The sequence below is a fragment of the Aquarana catesbeiana genome, linkage group LG03, assembly GCF_042186555.1.
Source record: "Aquarana catesbeiana isolate 2022-GZ linkage group LG03, ASM4218655v1, whole genome shotgun sequence".
Classification (NCBI taxonomy): domain Eukaryota; kingdom Metazoa; phylum Chordata; class Amphibia; order Anura; family Ranidae; genus Aquarana; species Aquarana catesbeiana.
In genome coordinates, this window is record NC_133326.1 from 670,619,838 (window position 1) to 670,641,524 (window position 21,687).

A 21,687-nucleotide genomic window follows, 5' to 3' on the forward strand; every position below is an offset into this window, starting at 1 on the left:
CATTTACTGTTATAGAATGACAGCTGTACCTTTATTGTGCCCCTGCGTTGTCACTTTGTCACATGCTTCTCTAGTGAAAACTACAATACATATTTCACAGACATGGTCCGTGATCAGGAAGCCAGCCCAGAAAAATTACATGAAGCTGATGCTGCTGCAAATGCGTGGCTGAAAGAGACTGGGGGAAATAAGCAAAATTGAGATACAAAATTAGATTAAAAAAAAACAAAATAGAAGATTTTTATAGGGCAAAAAATAAGTTAATGAAAATTCAGAGCACAGAAGGAGAGTCAACCAAAATTCTGAATGTTTTCATGGTTAAATGAGGAGAGGCAAAGTGGATATATCCTCCTGTTAATGATTAACACAAGCTGTGATGACATGTATTAGCTTCTAATGGAAGTTTCTGAGTCGAGTCAACCCGCCCATGGCCATGACATTTTCTTATTACGATACATAGATTTGAGCATCTACACACCGCCTCTTTTTCTAGCTCTATATATATGCATTACCTTATGAAATGTGTCAAGCTTGAGGCAAAGATCACTTGGATATAAATCAGGGGTCACTATCTTAACTCTCACTTTGGGCTGGACAGTTGCTGATGTTAGACTGGAGCTGAAGGGATCTACTAACTGAAGAGCAGCAAGCACTTACAATGGAAGTCAAAACACTAGTACCAATAATCCTTGGGGTAACACTACTAGTAGCTGGTAGGTAAATCTTTACATTTTTTGTCCTGTATTATTTAGATATAGTTATTCTTTTCAATAAAAAAACGATTATTTTTTTTTTAACTTACTTATAGTTTTTATTGTAATATCTACAATTATCTTGCTCTCTCTTTTTTTTTTAAATCAGTATATAACTGACAATTAAGTTCAGAGTAAGGGCTTAAACTAGTCATTCGCAACGAGGGTTCCATCAAACCCTGGGGTTCCTCCAGAGGTTGCTAAGGGTTCCTTAAATTGTGGCTGATTGACCTCCCAGTGAATGGAGCTTGTATAGTTACAAGGCCAACAGCACTTGACAGAGCCATCTGCATAACAGCTTTCTAAAAGGGTGGCATTCTGAACGCCACTGTAAGGGGGGCATTCTTCCCACTGGCCAGTGGCCACCAATATAAGGGGCATTCATTTTGTCAAAATAGTCTTCTCTCTTATCTTCCTCTACTGTTTGATGTGCCCTATAAATTTATTACAATGCCGATATTCAGGACAAAGTTTATGTTGATCACTTATGGTCCGCTTTTTATATACTGAAAGGCTGGTCTATTGTTATTATGTTGCTATGTGTCCCTTGTTATTTGTACAACATGCATACCATTATAATTTAATAAAGATCTATTGTTGAAAAAATAGTCTTCTCAAAAATAAAAGCTTTAGTGTAATAAGCTTGCAAACAGATTGTCAGCTTCTGTGCTTCTTAAGCAACAAAAAGGTGGAGGATTATTTTTTCCCAAGAAAGTTTTATAATGGAGTTAACTATTATCCCTCTGTTTGGCTGTAGCATGTGCTGGGGACAAACCAATAAATAAATCAAATTTTTCCTCCAACAAATACAATTGCATTTATAATCCTATTCCACAAAGAGGTTTCTAAATTCCATTTTACTTGTTGGGGGAATAATTTGATTTATTTATTGAAATACCTAAATTAAATTACTTTAAGGACTTTAATATAATGTAATGTTTACATTTACTACTAATATGCCTTCTTTTTAGATTTCTCCCATAATTAAAAGAATAGTTTAGGGTGTATTCTTCTTGTATTTGAGTGTCATTTTGAAGTTAGGGGGAAATTTTTTCTCCTTGTGTGAAAAAACTGAAGCTGCCCATGCAACGGTTTAGTTTTGTCTACAGTATCAAGGCTAGAATATTTGCAGTCTTATTCGTTGTTTTCTCATTTTAAATGTATCTAAATGATAATGTGTCTCTATATTCCTTCCTCAGTTGCAGAATGGAAGTGGAATGTTCAAGCAAAGCAAAGATTAGAGCCCGGAGATCTAACTAAAGTTATAGAAAATGAGAAAGAAACAAAACATGTGTTGAACCAACAAGAACAGGAAAAAACAAAAAAAGACAAAAGTTTTTCTTTAACAAACAAACAGGAGCAATCAAGAAACACAGAAAACCTTTTGGCGAGAAGAAAAAAGTATTCTATCTTACATTCTCACTTAAATAAGCAATTAATTAAAGCCAAACATAAGGGAAAACCACCTGCCCACTGGTCTTCACATTCTGATGAACATATGTCAGGATCTGGTTCAGGATTTCCTGAAGGGTCTGGAGACACAGAATCAACAACACAAACACCTACTGCCATATTCAGCACAACAGAAGGATCTGGAGAAGGCTCTGGAGACATTGAGACAACCACACAAACAGTGACAGAAATATTCACTACACCAGAAGGATCTGGAGACATTGAGACAACCACGCAAACAGTGACAGAAATATTCACTACACCAGAAGGATCTGGAGAAGGCTCTGGAGACATTGAGATGACCGCGCAAACAGTGACAGAAATATTCACTACACCAGAAGGATCTGAAGAAGGCTCTGGAGACATTGAGACGACTGCGCAAACAGTGACAGAAATATTCACTACACCAGAAGGATCTGAAGAAGGCTCTGGAGACATCGAGACGACTGCGCAAACAGTGACAGAAATATTCACTACACCAGAAGGATCTGAAGAAGGCTCTGGAGACACCGAGACGACTGCACAAACAGTGACAGAAATATTCACTACACCAGAAGGATCTGAAGAAGGCTCTGGAGACATCGAGACGACTGCGCAAACAGTGACAGAAATATTCACTACACCAGAAGGATCTGAAGAAGGCTCTGGAGACATCGAGACGACTGCGCAAACAGTGACAGAAATATTCACTACACCAGAAGGATCTGAAGAAGGCTCTGGAGACATCGAGACGACTGCGCAAACAGTGACAGAAATATTCACTACACCAGAAGGATCTGGAGAAGGCTCTGGAGACATTGAGACAACCACGCAAACAGTGACAGAAATATTTACAACACCAGAAGGTTCTGGAGCTGTAGAAACAACATCCCAACCAATAACTGAAGTATTCAGTACCCCAGAGAGCTCTGGAAATGTAGACACAACTTTACAAACTGTTACAGAAATATACACACCAGAAGGCTCTGGAGAAGGCCCTGGAGAAGGCTCTGGAGACATTGCAACTACATCACAAACAGTAACAGATATAGTCACAACACCAGAAGAATCTGGAGAAGTAGAAACAATACCACAAACTGTTACTGACGGATTCATAACACCAGAAGGGTCAGACATTGAGACTACACCACAGACCGTGACAGAAATAATCACAACACCTGGAAATTCGGGTGAAATTGAGACAACATCTCAAACTGCAACAGGAATATTCACCTCACGAGAAGTTTCCCCAACATCAGAATGCTCTGGAGAATGCTCTGGAGAAGGTTCTGGAGGCATTGAGACTACTCCAAAAACAGTGACGCCAATATTTACAACACCAGAAGGTTCTGGTGAAATCAAAACAACACCAGCATCAGTAACTGAAGTTTTCACAACACCAGCAGGCTCCAGTGAAACAACATCCCCATTGGGTACTCAGGTTTTCACAACACGAGTAGGATCTGGAGACATTGAGAAAACCTCACAAACAACTACTGAAAAGTTTACAACGCAAGAAGGGTCCGAAGGACAAGAGACAACACCACATAAAGTTGCATCCTCAGCCACTGCAGCATCATTTACAGCTGCAATCACCACTTCTAAAGAATCTGGAGAGATTCAAACATCAGAAAAAGTTACTGACAAATACACAACAGCAGAAACGTCAAGAGCTTATACAACACCAAATCTCCTGACTGGAGAGTCATCATCTGATAGATTGACAACATCTGGGAATAAACTGACAACTTCTGAAGATAACATGACAAGACCTGAAACTAACTCAAAGCCTGAAGGATCTGTCAACACTGATACAACTCAAACCCTTACTACAAGAATACCCATAACACCAGAAAGTTCTGGAGTAGTTGATAGAACACCTGAAATCACAACTGTAGCATACACACCCCCTAAGGAAGTTATAGACACGTATACTACATTTTCAACAATTTCTAGCGGTATATTTACTCCAATGGTTTCAACAGCTAAAGTGTCTGTAGAACCAGAGACTGGTACCACCCAGAAGGTCACTATAACAAAACCATTCACAACAATTGGATCTGGAGAACCTGATGTTAGCACCACAAAAGATTTTGAAAAAAGTTCACCAGCAACATACCCTACTTTGGAAAGTGGAACACAACAAACAGATCCAGCCATAATCACAACTGAAGAGGTCACCCATCTAACAAGTAGGACCTTAACCCCAGGGTTTGTGGCCACTACTCCTAGATCATCAGCCATTAATCCTACCAGTTCGATTCCACTCACTAGTATTGTAGTAACCACTGTCAGTGATACCACAACATCTTCCAAAACAATATCTCCAATAATAACATCTCCGACAACTGAATCTCCAACAACCACAACAAGACCTGTTGGCCCAACAACACGTAAGCAATTTATAATTTGTCTTGTTATATTACCAAATTGTTGTGCATCAAGAAACAAAAAGAGAGTAAAGAAGGTGCTTTCCTCATCATGTAGTTGGATTAATAGATTTCTATTATAGTATAGATGATCAGTATAGGGTGACCAGGATAGGTTGAAATTAAATGCCACACTAATGAAGGCTCCTAAGTATATTTTCATGCTGCCTCTGCAGCAGCTAAATATTTGTGAAAATCCCTATGGCAGTATTGTATGGTTTGATTTCTAATTTTTCAAATGATGAGTCCTGTACAGATACAGAAAGAATATACTTCTGGAAGAATGGTTACTTTCTTCTTCTGTATGAATACTACTACACCCAGGCATACAATTTGTTTTTGTTTTTTCCTTTACTGTGGCATAATTGAGCTCCTTAAAGAATAATTCCAGGCATGGTTATTTTATAAATGCTTACAATGATCTAGCTTGGACTAATGTAACTATGTATATTCCAAACCTGGCTGATGCCCTTGGAGACTGGAAACCACCGAAGTAGACACTGCTACTTCAGTGATATCCACATGCTTCATGGTCCCCTGTCAAGTGACTGCACCTCTGCTTACTGAATATAGGAGGTCAATTGCTCAACACAGGTGCCATTTTGGGCTTATCTACCCATATCTATGAGAAAAGATGCACAATTGAATCATATGCTAGAAATAAAACACCTAATTTTAGTCAAAACTTTAAAATAAAAAAAATAATTACTGTCACTGACAGATAATCACCAAGGCAGGAAACAAGGAGAATGTCCCCAAAAGAGACCCAGACTGCAAAAACAATTGAGACATAATATTAACACTGAGCCCCGATTCACACATATGCGCTGCGGGAACCAATGAAATTCCAGTGGCGGGTCCCACATCGCATCTCACACTGTCCTCTGCGAACCACTGCAGGTGTCAATACAAAGTTAATGACTACCCCAGATCAGTTCGTAGATCGCAGTGCCAACTGTGAATTCGGACAGGAATCGGATCGCATGGGTGTTGCGATCCGATTCCAGTGCAGGGGGAAAAAAAGGTTCCTGCACTATTTTTGTGCAAATCCAATGTGAGTTCAGCCATTCAACTGTATGGATGAACTCGTATTGCACAGACATCGCATGTGATCTGCACAGCAATACGGTGCGAATCACAAGCGATGTCTGACATTGCATATGTGTGAACCCAGTATGAATTAGTGCTTTAATATTTTGTAACCTCAGCAGTAAAATATTCATGCATTTCACATCTGAATTATACCTTACTGAATCATGCCCATTTCATTATTTTTTTTACATTTTTTCCCCCTCTAGCCTATTGTCAAAATGGAGGTTACTATGATGGAATTAAATGTATTTGTCCAGGAGATTACTTTGGATCATTTTGTGAGACTGTCTTGGGTGACAGAGTTATTGTTGGTAAGTCCTTCCTATTGGCATGTAAACAACAATCACACATTATATTATATATTGTTTTAATTATTATAATTTGAATATCTCTTTAAAATTTTCATTTTTGTAGTTCCTATTTCTGTGGAACTAAATAAAATACAGAAAAAAATACACATAAAATACACTCTCTGATTATTGCCTTTCTTTTCTCTTGTATTATATGTGCATTGATTGTTTTGTTATCATTTGATGTTTTTTTTCTACAGAAGTAGAAGAAGTAGTTTCTTTTTCTGTTAAAAAAAAACAAAAAACAAACTGCAAAAAAATACACAATAATAAATTAGTAAAACCACAAATCACTTGGTTAAGCAAGGGGGGAACAATTTATATTTTTTTTTTTCCTGGATATTTTGCCTGAAAATACGGCTGAATTAGATTTCAATTTTGCCAACATTTTTTGTAAAATTAGTTCCTCCTCTCACTCCTTATTCATTCATGTTTACTTTAAGTGAAACAACATTGCAATTTTAGTGACTTTCTGTGTTGCGCAATTTTTGCAACCCTAACCTGGTAGAACATTTTTATGTGACCTGCATAGTTTATATAGTTGCTATTCCATAGCGTAAGCATTTTTTTAGCTCTACTAAGCTAAAATCAGTGTCTGCATATGTAATAATCAAATATGGCTCCCGAAGTCTACATTTTTAATTACAAATTATACACAGAGAGCACTTTTAAATATAGGTAGAAGTGGACGAGGTAATCTGGATGGTCGCACACCGGACAGATAACAAGCGCCTTTATTAATAAATCTGGATCATGGAATACACAAGACGCTATGACAGGAACGTTCAGGAATCAGCTGATGCATTTCACACTTACGACAAGTGCTTACTCATGAGTAAGCACTTGTCGTAAGTGTGAAACGCGTCAGCTGATTCCTGTACGTTCCTGTCATAGAGTCTTGTGTATTCCATGATCCAGATTTATTATTAAAGGCGCTTGTTATCTGTCCGGTGTGCGACCATCCAGATTACCTTGTCCATTTCTACTTGTCTCAGCATTAGCCAGCACCTGGGGCTCTTTCCACACGGAGGATCTGAACTTTTACATCGGTTTGTCAGCCTGGACCTACCTGAGCGGTGGAGTATTTTTCGCTTCCTTTGAATTTCTGGATATACACTTTTAAATATACCTATATGTCTATGGGTATATTTGGACATGTATGTATATTGTAAACCAAGTGTTTATCTTTTCTATAGGCACAAAAGTTACAGCAACAGTAACGGTGGAAATTCAAATCACTAACCGATATTATCTGACTGAGTACCAGGATCCCTCATCTACTGAATATAAAAAGTTTGAGGATGAATTTAAAAAAGAGGTGATATTTCATTTATGTTTAATACCTCATTAGATTTATTTGTAAAAGGCAACTCAAAGAGCAATTATATATATTATAGTGTAATTATGGTACATGTCCCTCTTCAGCTGTGTAGAACAGTCAGAACAATACAATTAGTTGGTCTCTGTATGGTCTTATTGTTCATTGAATGTTGCAATTGGTTTGCGGAATATTTCCACCGTTTTCTATATGTTACTACCATCACTGGATTTTTCCCATTGGTTCTAAATGTTCTCTGCTTGCTTAAATCTCCTCTTTTTACGCATTATAATTATAGATACCTACATATATTTTGGAGGTACTTATTGGTCTTATTATCTTGTTACATCATTTTGTGAGGCCACCTTTTGGTATTTGAGGTAATCTAGCTTGCTTCTGAACTATTCCTGCATGAGTGGTGTGGAGTGAAAGGAGACATCCAGAAGTTTAGATGCCAATGTTGTCATTATTATTGCTTTTAGGTGGAAGGTGAAAGTTTATATTTATAGAATTGTGTTTTACCTTTTTTGTTAAAATTTTTGATAATAAAATTAAATATTTGAGATATTGAGTAGTGGAAGCTCCTTAATTCCCCAATAGTAATTATCCTTTTTTTATGGTCTTTCCCATATATATTACTGATGCATGTTCATATTTAGAAGATTGCCCCCCCCCCAATGTAGGGGAGTGAGCACACTGATTTTGATCTTGATAAGGATCAAAACATCCCTTACAACCTTTTTCATTTTTATAAGTGGTTCTGAATGTTACTATTGGTTGCAGGGTGTTTACTTCCAATTCAGGGTTTCTTATTGAAAACGTAAGGGAATAATGCTGTTAGTCACTAAATACTATTTGCTGCTGGATTTTTCCCACATGTGACCATGGGTGGCCAAGGTTCCTCTGCTGTAAGTACACTCACAGAGCAGTGACTGTTAGCACGGTTATAGACAATTCCCGGTATCTATTTATAATCAGAAGCCAGCAGGACTGGCTCCCCATCATATGACCACCGTGACAGCCAATCACAGTGTTCACATTATCAGAAGGTGCTTCCTAGGCCTGCAGTTTCTGCCAGTCCTCCCAAACAGCATTATAAATATTGAATACTACGTGCAGCTCTTTGGTGATGTCAGGGGCCACATTTAAGGCCCCCTTTAGCTCATGAGTTGACAGCCACTGCCATACAGCAAAGAGCTAATGCAGAGTTCAGGTTTAAATTGGCCGGTTGTTGTCAGTGGATGTGCATGCACATGTGTGCGTACCTGCGTGCATGAATGCTCATATGTGTGGGCAAATGTTGGTACAGTATATCTCAAAAGTATGTACACCCCTCACATTTTTGAAAATATTTTATTATATCTTTTCATGTGACAACACTGAAGAAATGACACTTTGCTACAATGTAAAGTAGTGAGTGTACAGCTTGCATAACAGTGTAAATTTGCTGTCCCCTCAAAATAATTCAACACAGCCATTAATGTCTAAACCGCTGGCAACAATTGTGAGTACACCCCTAAGTGAAAAGCTCCAAATTGGGCCCAAAGTGTCAATATTTTGTGTGGCCACCATTATTTTCCAGCACTGCCTTAACCCTCTTGGGAATGGAGTTCACCAGAGATTTACAGGTTGCCACTGGAGTCCTCTTCTACTCCTCCATGATGACATCACAGAGCTGGTGGATGTTAGAGCCCCTGGGCTCCTCCACCTTCCATTTGAGGATGCCCCACAAATGCTCAATAGGGTTTAGGTCTGGAGACATGCTTGGCCAGTCCATCACCTTTACCCTCAGCTTCTTTAGCAATGAAGTGGTCGTCTTGGAGGTGTGTTTAGGGTCATTATCATGCTGGAATACTGCCCTGCGGCCCAGTCTCCAAAGGGAGGGGATCATGCTCTGCTTTAGTATGTCACAGTACATGTTGGCATTCATGGTTCCCTCAATGAACTGTAGCTCCCCAGTGCTGGCAGCACTCATGCAGCCCCAGACCATTCCACTCCTACCACCATGGTTGACTGTAGGCAAGACACACTCGTCTTTGTAATCCTCACCTGGTTGCCGCCAAGCACGCTTGACACCATCTGAACCAAATAGATTTATCTTGGTCTCATCAGACCACAGGACATGGTTCCAGTAATTCATGTCCTTAGTCTGCATGTCTTCAGCAAACTCTGGGCTTTCATGTGCATCATCTTTAGAAGAGGCTTCCTTCTGGGACAACAGCCATGCAGTCCAATTTGATGCAGTGTGCGGCGTATGGTCTGAGCACTGACAGGCTGACCCCCCACCCCTTCAACCTCTGCAGCAGTGCTGGCAGCACTCATATGTCTATTTCCCAAAGACAACCTCTGGATATAACGCTGAGCACATGCACTCAGCTTCTTTGGTTGACCATGGCGAGGCCTGTTCTGAGTGGAACCTGTCCTGTTTAACCGCTGTATGGTCTTGGCCACAGTGCTGCAGCTCAGTTTCAGGGTCTTGGCAATCTTCTTATAGTCTAGACCATCTTTATGTACAACAATAATTCTTTTTTTTTAGATCCTCGGAGAGTTCTTTACCATGAGGTGCCATGTTGAACTTCCAGTAACCAGTATGAGAGAGCGAGAGTTGATAACACCAAATTTAACACACCAGCTCCAAATTCACACCTGAGACCTTGTAACACTAATGAGTCACATGACACCGGGGAGGGAAAATGGCTAATTGGGCCCAATTTGGACATTTTCACTTACGGGTGTACTCACTTTTGTTGCCAGCAGTTTAGACATTTATGGCTGTGTGTTGAGTTATTTTGAAACAAATTTACACTTTTATACAAGCTGTACACTTACTACTTTACATTGTAGCAAAGTGTCCTCTCTTCAGTGTTGTCACATGAAAAGATAGAATAAAATATTTATAAAAATGTAAGGGGTGTACTCACTTTTGTGAGATACTGTATGTGTCCTATGCTCATAAGAATGTGCATGCCTATGCATACACACACATGCATCAGCCATACAGTGTCTTAGCCTGATAGCTGGCACCATGCTCCTGACACTGACCCTAATCTCTCTCTATGCAGTTTGTAGGTTTTCCCTATCCTTTATCAGTTTTCAAAACAAACACTATGGAAGCCATATGCCCTCCTTTTATAATAAGTGGATGGGCTTATCCAATAGCCCTTAACACAAATTCTAACCCCTAAATAACTAAATGGTTCCTATTGGTTAAGCATGTTGCTTAACAATGCCATCGGTCATTAAATGTTGCTTAATTTTTTAACTGATTATTGATTGCGATAATATGTCTGTTTTTAGTGAGATTTATTTTTTTAGATTAGAGCCCTGGTTCCTCAGGGTTTCTACCTATTTTTTAGTTTAATGAACTTTCAGAAGTTTTATTGTTATTATATAAACTGTTTTCGTGTATTATATTAATTATTTTGAAAAACTTGTTTTGATCTGTTAGTATAGGCATGGTTGTATTGGCAATTTTGGCCATATGGTTTTCACCACTAGATGGTGCTGTCCTAATTGTTTCCTTCATATAAAGCAGGGATATGCAATTAGTGGACCTCCAGCTGTTGCAAAACTACCCATCATGCCTCTGCCTCTGGGTGTCATGCTTGTGGTTGTCAGAGTCTTGCTATGCCTCATGGGACTTGTAGTTCTGCAACAGCTGGCGGTCCACTAATTGTATATCCCTGATATAGAGGATTAGAGGCATGGTTGTATTGGTTATTTCGGTCATTTGGATATTCACCACTAGATGGCTAATATCTGAATGATTCTCATTGGTCACTGAATGTTCTCATTGGTCATAGGTTGGTTACTAAATTCTCCTCCTCCTCCTCCTCCTGTTTTATTTTTTTTTTAAATAACAAACATGTCATACTTACCTCCACTGTGCAGCTCATTTTGCACAGAGTGGCCCCGAACATCCTCTTCTGGGGTCCCCCCGGCGGCTCTCGTGGCTCCTCCCTGTATCACGTAACCCCTTGGAGAAGCGCTGTCTAGAGGGGGTTACCTTGCGGGCGTGCTCCCGAGTCCAGCATTTGCACCCGCGTCATTGGATTTGATTGACAGCAGCGGGAGCCAATGGCTGCGCTGCTATCAATCTATCCAATCAAGAGCCGGGACCCCGTGGAGAGAGGGACAGCGCGTCCCCGCCGAGGAGATGAAGGGGCTCAAGTAAGTAAAACTGGGGGGCTGTTGACTGTCAGGTGTTTTTTCACCTTAATGCATAGGACGCATTAAGGTGAAAAAGCACAAGGGTTTACTTCCCCTTTAAGCCCTATACTCCATATTTAATTCATGCAAAGAGACAAATGTTGTGAATCAGAAAACAGCTTTCATTTGCATTGCTACCGATGGCTGGAATTCAATTGGTTACTGCTCAGAATCATATGCATTAAATGTTGTATACATATAAAGGTTTTACCATTTCTCTCTGTTTCCCTTTATAGATGGACATCCATTATGAGAAAATTGACGTGTATACCGGAGTACAGATTATACAGATAAGGTGAGGGTTACCACAAATCATCTTTAGATGCTCATAGAAACCGACATAGTATTATTTTCCTATAAATGGTACAAGGGTAGTTTTGAACATAAATAAACTGTTGGTTCCACCCTGATCAGAATTTTATAGGCACAAGACAAGGACAGGCTCGCCTCCTTTTTTTCCATCTGCTATCACTAAATCCAGGTTACTTCTTTGGTTTTCAGCCCTCCACTTTCACTTTATCTTCTCTATTCCACGTTGTTGTTTTTTTGTTTTCTTCTGATAGGATCAGCAATGCAATGAGCAATGATCCAGAGGATGCTAAGGGTTCCTTGAGCAATTTCTGCCTCTCAGATAACTAAACACTAAGACCAGTATTGCCTTTGTGGATTGTTGTAGCGTCAATTGTGGATTTGCATAGCATTTTTAGGTCATTTCTGGTCAATTTACTGGTGTTTCTAAGATTCTATGGATGATGACTAAAAAATTATGTTTTTTTTCCTGCATTAGGTAGACAATTCCTTATCCATTATCATGGGGAATTTTTTGAATCCGGTGGCCATAGGGACGCCCAGGGTGTCATTCTTGGTGTAACCTTTTGGTTTCACTGTTTGGCTCCTTTACCGCCTGGCTGACCGATGTCCCATCTAGTTGGGTTCCCTTTTTTTAGGCCCTTTCTATTTTTGTGAATTACAAATTTTTCTTCCCGGTTAGAAGGTCTCTTTTTCTACTTAAAAATAAGTAAGGGCAAATGGGATTTTTAAGGTGCCAAATTAGAACAGAATTATTTTATAAAAGTAAAAATGTATTCAAAAAGTAAAAACAAGACATACAAAGAGTAAATGTTGATACAGTACTAATACAAGTGCTGACTGATTTCATCTCTACATGTTTCGCCTTGATATTGGCTTCTTCAGGAGATATGATTGATATAAGGCACAATAAGCACTAGGAACAAAGAGTTTTTTTGAAAAGCAGAACAATCAACAATGATAACAATTACAATACATTAATAGATACAGTTTAAACAAATTGGAAATAGCATTCATCGATTGAGGACAGCACAACAATCAGGTCACCCATGGTCAAAATAGTTACCTGTATGTTCACAACCATTTACATATAAATTGATGCTCCATAATCATGGGGATATCAACAGACGGATCATTTGGTGAAGTCATAGAGGGGGGTGTATCCAAAGTACAGCCACCGGTAAGTGGTCCGAAAACTAATAGAGTAAGATGATGGACAGAATTAGATGCCAAGGTAACAAACAAGCACCACTGAAATCCAGACCAGCAGTGGTAAAATTACCTTCAGTTAAGTTTTCACCAACACATCTCTCTCCTTCCCATGCTGGACCACTAATAACAACCAAAATAAGTGCTGTTTATATACCCCCTCCACCCTCAGATCCGATGGCCACTTTGGAGCCAAAATCAGAGGGTGAGGATGCTATATGACCGCCTAATAGCGCGACCTAGGTCGCACCAGAAGTGACGTCATTACGGCAACTGCGTCTACCGGAAGTGATGCCCTAAATATGGCGATTAACCGGAAGTGATCTAAAAACATCACCAAGACCCGGAAGTGTCAGCAACAGATAGGGCAAAATACTAGTGAGAAAGAAGCAAGGACGTATATAGCATCCCAGCCCAAACTAGCAATTGGGCAAGCCGCAGAAAAAGAGACGTTCTAACTGGAAAGAGAAATTGGTAATTCACAAAAATTGAAAGGGAACCCAACTAGATGGGACATCGGTCAGCCAGGCGGTAAACAGCCATATAGAGAATGATACTGTATAAACCAATCCGGTATTCTCAAAATTTGAAGAGCATGGCAAAATCTTTTTAGAGGAATGGCTTATAGCTGATGGATTCATTGGACAGTGGCTGCCAGGGAATTAGTTTTTAGCTATCTTTTAGGGGGGAGTCTTCCCACTGACCACAGATGTAAGGCACATTCTTCCCACTAACCATTAGGCTAATGTACAATGAACTTTAGATACTGTATAGTAGTAATTAACAGGGGTTCCTTTAGACTAGAAAGTTATTTCAAAGGTTATTTGATGTTAAAAAAGTTGAGAAATGGCTGATTGCCTGTTGCCACCAATGCAACCCATATGTGTGGTGTCACGATTTAGCCTGCAGTTTTACTGCCTGTGTATTCTTACCTCCCTGCTGCAGTGTTCTTCTGATTCCTTTCATATGCTCTATGGGTGTTGCCTGCTATTCTCTGTGTTGACCTCAGCTTGATTCCTGGTTTTCTCTTCAGTCTCCTGCTGTTGTACTCTACATACATTAAGTGGTCTCTGCATTCTCAGATGGGTGCATCTGTGAGCCGTAACCTGGTTCCAGCTTGCTGCAAGTCTATCCCCACCATCGGGGAGCCATGGTGAAGAAGTATGCTGGGGCTTAGATGCCGCTAACTGGGGAATCTCGAGTTGGTAAACTACAAGAGCTCATTATCACAGACTCCTGACATGTGGATGCAAAAAGGGTGGGTTTTAATGCATACATGTTGCACATATTTGTCTATTGGCAGCAGAAGTTTCTGTGCTAAGAGTGCGTTCACTGCGCGCTCCCAGCACAAAGACTAAGACGTCAATGACAGTTCTTGTTCCTTACTGATGACTGGGAGCTGGCAGGAACGGCTCCCAATCATGTGACCACTTTAACAGCCAATCACAGAGACAACATGATTAGGCAAACCTTCCCATCCCTGGGGTGTAAGAGCCCCAATGTTGGAACACATGGCTAGCTGGCCATTTAGGCACAGAGCTTAGTCACATGGTGTGGGAACTTTTAAAGCTTTCCTATACTTACTGTATCTTTTTACCCCTCATGGTGGAGGGTCACCTTGTAGCCAACAGGTTAGCAGGAGCTACAAGAAAATTTCAAGTAAATACAAAAACAGCAGCAGTTACCATGAGCAATGTGCAAGCAGGCTATTTACTATCTATAGGTTAGCATATATATTCTTTATTGGCAATCCATAGAATTAAAATGTTTGGAGCTGGGAGTAAAAAAAAACAAAAAGACCTGTTCTGTGTTTAAGCAAATCATGAAACATTAAAGGCCAATTCTGGGCTCCCCACCTGCTGATATACCCTTAACAGTCTCCTATTGGTGCTGATTTATAAAAGGCAAATAGGCCATTCTCTGTGTAAGGGAAGTTGCACTAGGGCTTAGTGATTGTGGCAAGGTTATACTTTGCAAACAATACCCAGTTATGTACAGGGAAAATAAATAAAAAACAGCACGTGATTGGATGATGACAGTCAATAGAGCTCTGCCTCATTCACCAAGCTCTGGGGCAAATTCCCTTGCAAAGTGATCAGCCTATTTGCCATCTATGAACACACCCCCTACTGCATTCAGAATAATATAAATACAGATTTTATCAATTGCTCTATGTGTTTCTCTGTTAGGCCTGGAAGTGGCTCAGCTAGGAAAAGAAGAAGTGCTGATGTATCTGCTAGGAGTGTCGATATGTTTGTGGAACATAACGTCACTATGGAGATACCATTACAGGAAAACTTGACCGTGACCACAAAATATGATGAAGCATTGAAGACACTAACAGATCAATTAGTGATGCTACAAAATTGCACAAATGAAGGTAAGTATTGTAAGTATTTCTATCTGTGAGTGAAATAAGTCAATCTTTTCAGACAATGACTCTTGTACATGGAAGCCTTTTAATTCCACAACAGTCCATCATTGCCCAGGTTACTGTTGTAATTCAAGACAAAAGTTTTTATGAGCATTTGATTTTGGAATATTTATTTGTGATGTGCAGGCCCAGAGAAATGCTGGGATTTTTTTACTTTATGTGTCTTCCAGCCCTCCACTCTATGCTAAAACTGTTGCATACTCTGAAAAAAGCATGAACTTCAAAAACTCCAAATGGGAAATTCACAAAATATCTTTCACTAACTTTAAGTAGAACTAATGACAAAGCTGTCAGGTTTTTTTTGCCACCTGTGTTCCATTGGGGGGATTTCACTTCACTCCTGTTCCATATGTAAGGGACCTGGATTGGACAGCAGTTCCAAGCTGGCCCAGGTCCAATCCACTTCTTCTCCAGATAGGATATCCACATACCTCTCTTTTGGCAAGACTCTGCCATATTGTGTCACTGATACTCCTTGCCCTTACTATAGCACTCACATACTCTTGGCCAAAGGCCTGTTTCCTTTTACAAAGAATTTCTACACACAAAGTGCTATTCAACGCTTTACTTTAAAGCATTCTTGGCACAAAACCTGTACATCATCCTCCTTCACATTAGCCTCATTGTGGAGAACTTCAGTGCTATACGAACTATAGAGTCCAGCCATCTTCCCTAGTAACTCTCATGAGTCCCTCAGCAGTGGGTTCTCACACAAGGTGTCTCTCTAGGCCAGGCCGAATTTCTGACTCCAAGCTACAGACCTGCAGCATATACTGTAGTTCAGGGGTAGCTGATTTCTGCTCCTTCTCCCTTGTGATTCTCTCTACATCAGTGGTTCTCAACTCCTGTCCTCGGGACCCACTAACAGGCTAGATTTTAAGTAATACCTTAGGGAGATGCAGACTAGAATACTGCAATCACTGAGCAGCAAATGATATCACCTGTGATGTATTTCAGTTATCTTGCAAACCTGGCCTGTTAGTGGGTCCTGAGGACAGGAGTTGAGAACCACTGCTCTACATGGACCCTCATCTCACATTTTCTGTCAGTCCTGTCCCTTAGGATAATAGTAAAGTGCGGACATTGTGTCTGGCCTGTGTCAATTGTGAGCTGGTCTTTGAAGGTATTTGTTTATTAGAGAGCTGTAGCTTCTCTAAAGAGGCGAGAACTGTATCTATCTGCTGTGTCTTCTGCTTTCAGGCTACAGCACTCATTTTAATAAGACAACCACATATGCTTTATGAGAGTTGCACAGTGTGAAGGGGTCAGAGGGTTTGTTCATTTCAAAATACTCCGTAAAGCTTTTTATATTTAGGATACTTTTTTTTATTTGTGGGTTACAAAAGTACAAAACACAGACATAACATAAAACAACAAATATACCAGCCCATGCAGGGGCAACGTTTAACCCAGGGTGCAGTGCAAACAAAAAGAACAAGCTCATCGGAACTTCTTTTCGTATATGGCTCATGCTAAAAGACCAAGGAATAATAGCTAGATAACCTGACCTTGCTCAATACAGATGAGAGTAACCCAACAGGCAAAATCAGCTTGTCTTAATACCAAGAGGAACAGGGAAACGGGGGCATCATTAAACCTCATGCAACAGCACCAAACATGGAAGACGTAGAAGGGTCCTTTAACCATTTTGACCAAACTTTATCGTATTTTCTTGGACGCCCTCTATGAGTGTGCATGTCTTTGTACAACAGTAGGTTAACATTTACCAAATGTTTAGAGAAGGAAAGAGAAAGGGGGGGGGCTGAAGCTTTCTTCCAGGACATAGCAATAGCTTTCCTGGCATAGAACAGGAACATTCTTTTTGCTACAGTGGATAAAAAGTCCTCCACTAGGCCCAACAAACAAATTTGCATAGATGGCACAAAGAAGTACGTGCAAATGTATTGATAATGGAAACCACCTTCCCCCAGTAGCTGTAACAGCAGGACACTCCCAAAAAATATGGGAAAAATCCCCAGGATAGTGATCACACCTCCAACCTTTCTGAGAGACCGAATGATCCAATTTGTACAGCCTGGGGTGAAATAAGCTGTGTGGACAATTTTAAATTGGATAAGGCTGTCCCGTAAGGAGACCAGGTGTTGAAAAGGGTGACCCTAAACATCTTTCCAGTCTTCACTGTACAAGTACGGGATATCGCACAGCCACCGCTGCCTGAGGACAGAAAGGTCAAGGAGGGAGGCCAAGAGGAGGTGGTTGTATAACACAGAGGTGGGTTTTAGGATACATTTCATGGTTGAGACAGTAAGTGCATATCGTTACACGACATAGTAAACTTGCCTCAATTGCATACAATTTCTATAGTGTGAGATACTGGTGCATGGTATGTGAGCCTCAAGTGTGCAGAGCACAGCAGTTTTGTAGCCATCTTCCTTGGCAGTTGGCCCAGTCCCGTCTCTTCGTACTCTTTCATTCTGGTACAGATCTACCTTGTGTTGTCAAGGGGTGACCTGTTACCATGGTCCCTTCAGCCCCAGGTCCACCCACAGCAATTAATAAAGGGCACAAGTCCCACCCACTAACATCACTAGGGTAGTGGTATCTCTAAAAGGGCACTACACCTGACAACACATATCCAAAGAAGGAAGTGAGGGGAAATACCTCCAAAGTGAGGGGATCCCTTGTCACCAGAACTAGTGACCTCTTTGGAAGATTTCTCTTCTATTCCTGTTCTGGTGACAACACAATATTTGGGATTTTCTTTACTTTCACTCACACTGATAATGGTAAACAGGAGAGAGGATGAATCTCCCCAACAGAGGCACAGATATAAATAAAAATCGGACATGGGTTCTAATTCCTCTCCACACTATACAAGAATGAAGAAAAGTTTTTTCTTTAGTTACACTTTAAAATGACACTAAACTCTGGTTTAAACCTAGCGTTAACCCTAACCCTAAACATGTATTCTTAATTCAAATAAGGATCTTCTATTGTTCTCAGCCTCCTCCAAATCTTCAAATTCTTTTTTTATTGCTGCTGTGATCTGACTTTCTGCTAGAGCAGGGATATGCAGTTAGTGGACCTCCAGCTGTTGCAGAACTACAAGTCCCATGAGGCATAGCAAGACTGACAGCCACAAGCATGACACCCAGAGGCAGAGGCATGATGGGACTTGTAGTTTTGCAACAGCTGGAGGTCCGCTAATTGCATATCCCTGTGCTAGAGGATGGCTTGGGCCAATGTAACTATTTACATACCATACCTGTGGGATCCTTCTAGAAGCTGGAAATCACTGAAGTACACACCGCTACTCCAGAGCCCTGCTGTATTCTGAACACAGGAGGTTGGTCACTTAGCACGGGTACTTTTTAAGAGAATGCTTTACAACCTTTGATTGGATGGGGTGGAGAAGCAGGTGATGATGTCAGGCTCTCTACCTTGTCCAATCAGAGAATTCCTTGCATTCACTGAAAAAATGCAAAGCATTCTCTGAATGTCGCTCTGGCTGAGCGGCTGATCTCCTGTGTTCAGAATGCAGCAAGGCTGCCACTCGGCATGGGATCCAAAAGAAAGTGGAAATCACAGTAGTAACAGTGCCTACTTCAGCGATTTCCAGCTTTCATAGGGATTGCACAGGTATGGCAAATGCTTAGTTACCCTGGTCCAAGGTGGACTACTGTAACTAGGTAAAAAAAAATGCCATAGCTGAAATTCTTCTTCAAAATTAGACAGGGGTGTCAAATTATGATGGTCCTGGAGCCTACACCTTTAAAACAGAATTGGTTTCCTTGCTTTTATTGTTACAGAATATCTTTATGTCATAAATAATGTGTGGAAGGGCACTAGAACCAAAATATGTAAAATGTCTAAATTCCTAGTAGAGTAGTAGAGTATGTCAGAATTCTGAGCTACTATCTGGAGGTACTCTGAAATAAGATGTCAGAATGTTGATCATCCCAAAATCCTGAGATATTATCATTTTACGATTCAAACGTATTATCTTAGAGGGCTTTTAGATTTTTTTTTCTTACAGTGTTCTGGGGCATTATCCATAATTTTGACATATTATCTCATCAAAATTCTGATGTTTCCTTTCTCAGAGGACTTTAAGACATCATCTAAAAATTATAATGCCGCGTACACACGGTCGGACTTTTCGTCTACAAAAGTCCGACAGCCTGTCCGACAGACTTCCGGCGGACTTTCGGCGGACTTGCAGCAGACTTTCTAACGAACGGACTTGCCTACACACGACCACACAAAAGTCCGACGGATTCGTACGTGATGACGTACACCGGACTAAAATAAGGAAGTTCATAGCCAGTAGCCAATAGCTGCCCTAGCATGGGTTTTTGTCCGTCGGACTAGCACACAGACGAGCGGATTTCGGGGTCCGTCGTAGTTACGACGTAAAGATTTGAAGCATGTTTCAAATCTAAAGTCCGTCGGATTTGAGGCTGAAAAAGTCTGCTGAAAGTCCGGAGAAGCCCACACACGATCGGATTACCAGCCAGCTTTAGTCCGTCGGCGTCCGTTGGACTTTTGTAGATGAAAAGTCCGACCGTGTGTACGCGGCATAAGACTTTTCTTTCCTATATCTGGCTGCAGTGCTCTTCCATACAGATGGACTGGTCTTGTGATTTCAAAATGGAAACCACATAAGCAAAATGCTGCCTTATAACATGTTCAATAACCACAAGAGGATTGTTGCAGCTGTGCTTTTATTTACTATCTTTCCTTTTTTTACCTTATAGCTGGATTCTGTATCTCTAAAGAAGGTTTGAAAATCACAAGAGTGAACCCTCCAACTGCCAATGGTAAGATATTCTATCAGGTCGATTCAAGTTTGCCACTGTATATGTTTCCTACATCAGTAGTAGCCTGAGTATACCTTGTCTTCACAGAGCTCTGCACGGAAACACTTCCCCCTGGCACCAAAGAATTTTATAGTCCGTACTTCTCCACTAATGGACTGACCTGCGTATCTGACTGTGATCCTTTATCTAAGAAATACATAAGCTGTAATACAGGCACTTGTCAAATCCAGATGCAAACTGGTCGTGCGTGCTTGTAAGTATTTACTTGAAAGCACTTCAAGGTTGTGCTCCTTTTTTTTATTTTTATTTTTTTTGGGGGGGGGGGGTAGCATAAATTGTCCAAAGAAGTAGGATTGGCACAGCCATGGTCATAATGCCATCTGGAGAACAAGTTGTATAGCTGTGAATTCCATACTATGATTTCATTCACCCTTGGAGGGTGGATTGTGGTGCAGGAACTTTCAAGAGGCAGTTCTTGGGTGAACAATCACCATGTTAGGCTCTTGAATCAGTGCAACAGAAATATGTTGAAAAATGTTGAGCATCTGACAAGTACTCAAGTCTAGAAATAATTTGTTTAGAGTCTTCATTAAAAGCCAACTCTTTTTGGCATTTCTATGGGACCCTCCCTCAGGGCTTATTAATATTAGGCAAAGGCAGATCCAGACAAGAAAAGGTAAGTACTCTGGACATTTAGTTTGCGGTAGTGCACAGAAACTGGTCCCTTTGCTGATTTCACCAGCCAATTGTGTATTGAAAGTCTTTACCATCTTATGTTTGCATCTACCTTTCCTAAAATGTTCATAAACCCAGTAAAAACCCTGAAACACATTGGATTTTTAATGGATACTGTGGCCAAAGAATATCCAGACTTCAATATTTGTTCAGCGCTTTTCTTTTTGCATCTATGAGATGTGGTCAAATTTCTAATTTTAGACTCTCAACCCTCCATGTGCAATAAAAAACTCTTTGTGCAGTTAGACATGCCTACTGTAACAGCTCTACCTTGGCATAAAGGAAATTATATCTGGTATCTTCTGAGGTGTTGCTCCTGTGGCCTAAGAGCTAGCAGATGTGACTGGGACCTTTAAAATTTGATGTAAGCATAACTTAAAGTTGAAGTTTAGGTATGGTCAAGCTTGGACCAATGTAAGTATGTATGTGCCGTACCTGTGAGATCGTCGGAAGCTGGAAATCACTCTAGTTGGCACTACTAATACAGTGATTGTTGCTAGCTTCTGGGTCCCTTGCCGAGTGCCTGCCCTTTTGCTTACTGAACACCCCCCACTTAGCACGGGCTCCATTTAGAGAATACTTTCCATTTTCTCAATGAAGGATAGGTGTTCATTGATTGGATAAGGTGGAGATTGTGA

General features: G+C 40.5%; 1 protein-coding gene across 1 annotated transcript in view; it reads left to right on the forward strand.

The window, feature by feature from the left end:
* Positions 1 to 451: 451 nt before the first annotated feature.
* Positions 452 to 21,687, forward strand: part of LOC141134718 (uncharacterized) — a 29,571-nt gene continuing 8,335 nt past the window's right edge. Inside the window, exons 1-8 of the mRNA XM_073624156.1 lie at positions 452 to 713; positions 1,952 to 4,576; positions 5,911 to 6,015; positions 7,251 to 7,372; positions 11,818 to 11,876; positions 15,289 to 15,479; positions 20,252 to 20,314; positions 20,402 to 20,567. Coding sequence (XP_073480257.1) covers positions 659 to 713; positions 1,952 to 4,576; positions 5,911 to 6,015; positions 7,251 to 7,372; positions 11,818 to 11,876; positions 15,289 to 15,479; positions 20,252 to 20,314; positions 20,402 to 20,567 — 3,386 coding nt within the window. The 5' untranslated portion in view covers positions 452 to 658. The remainder of the gene's footprint in view (positions 714 to 1,951; positions 4,577 to 5,910; positions 6,016 to 7,250; positions 7,373 to 11,817; positions 11,877 to 15,288; positions 15,480 to 20,251; positions 20,315 to 20,401; positions 20,568 to 21,687) is intronic.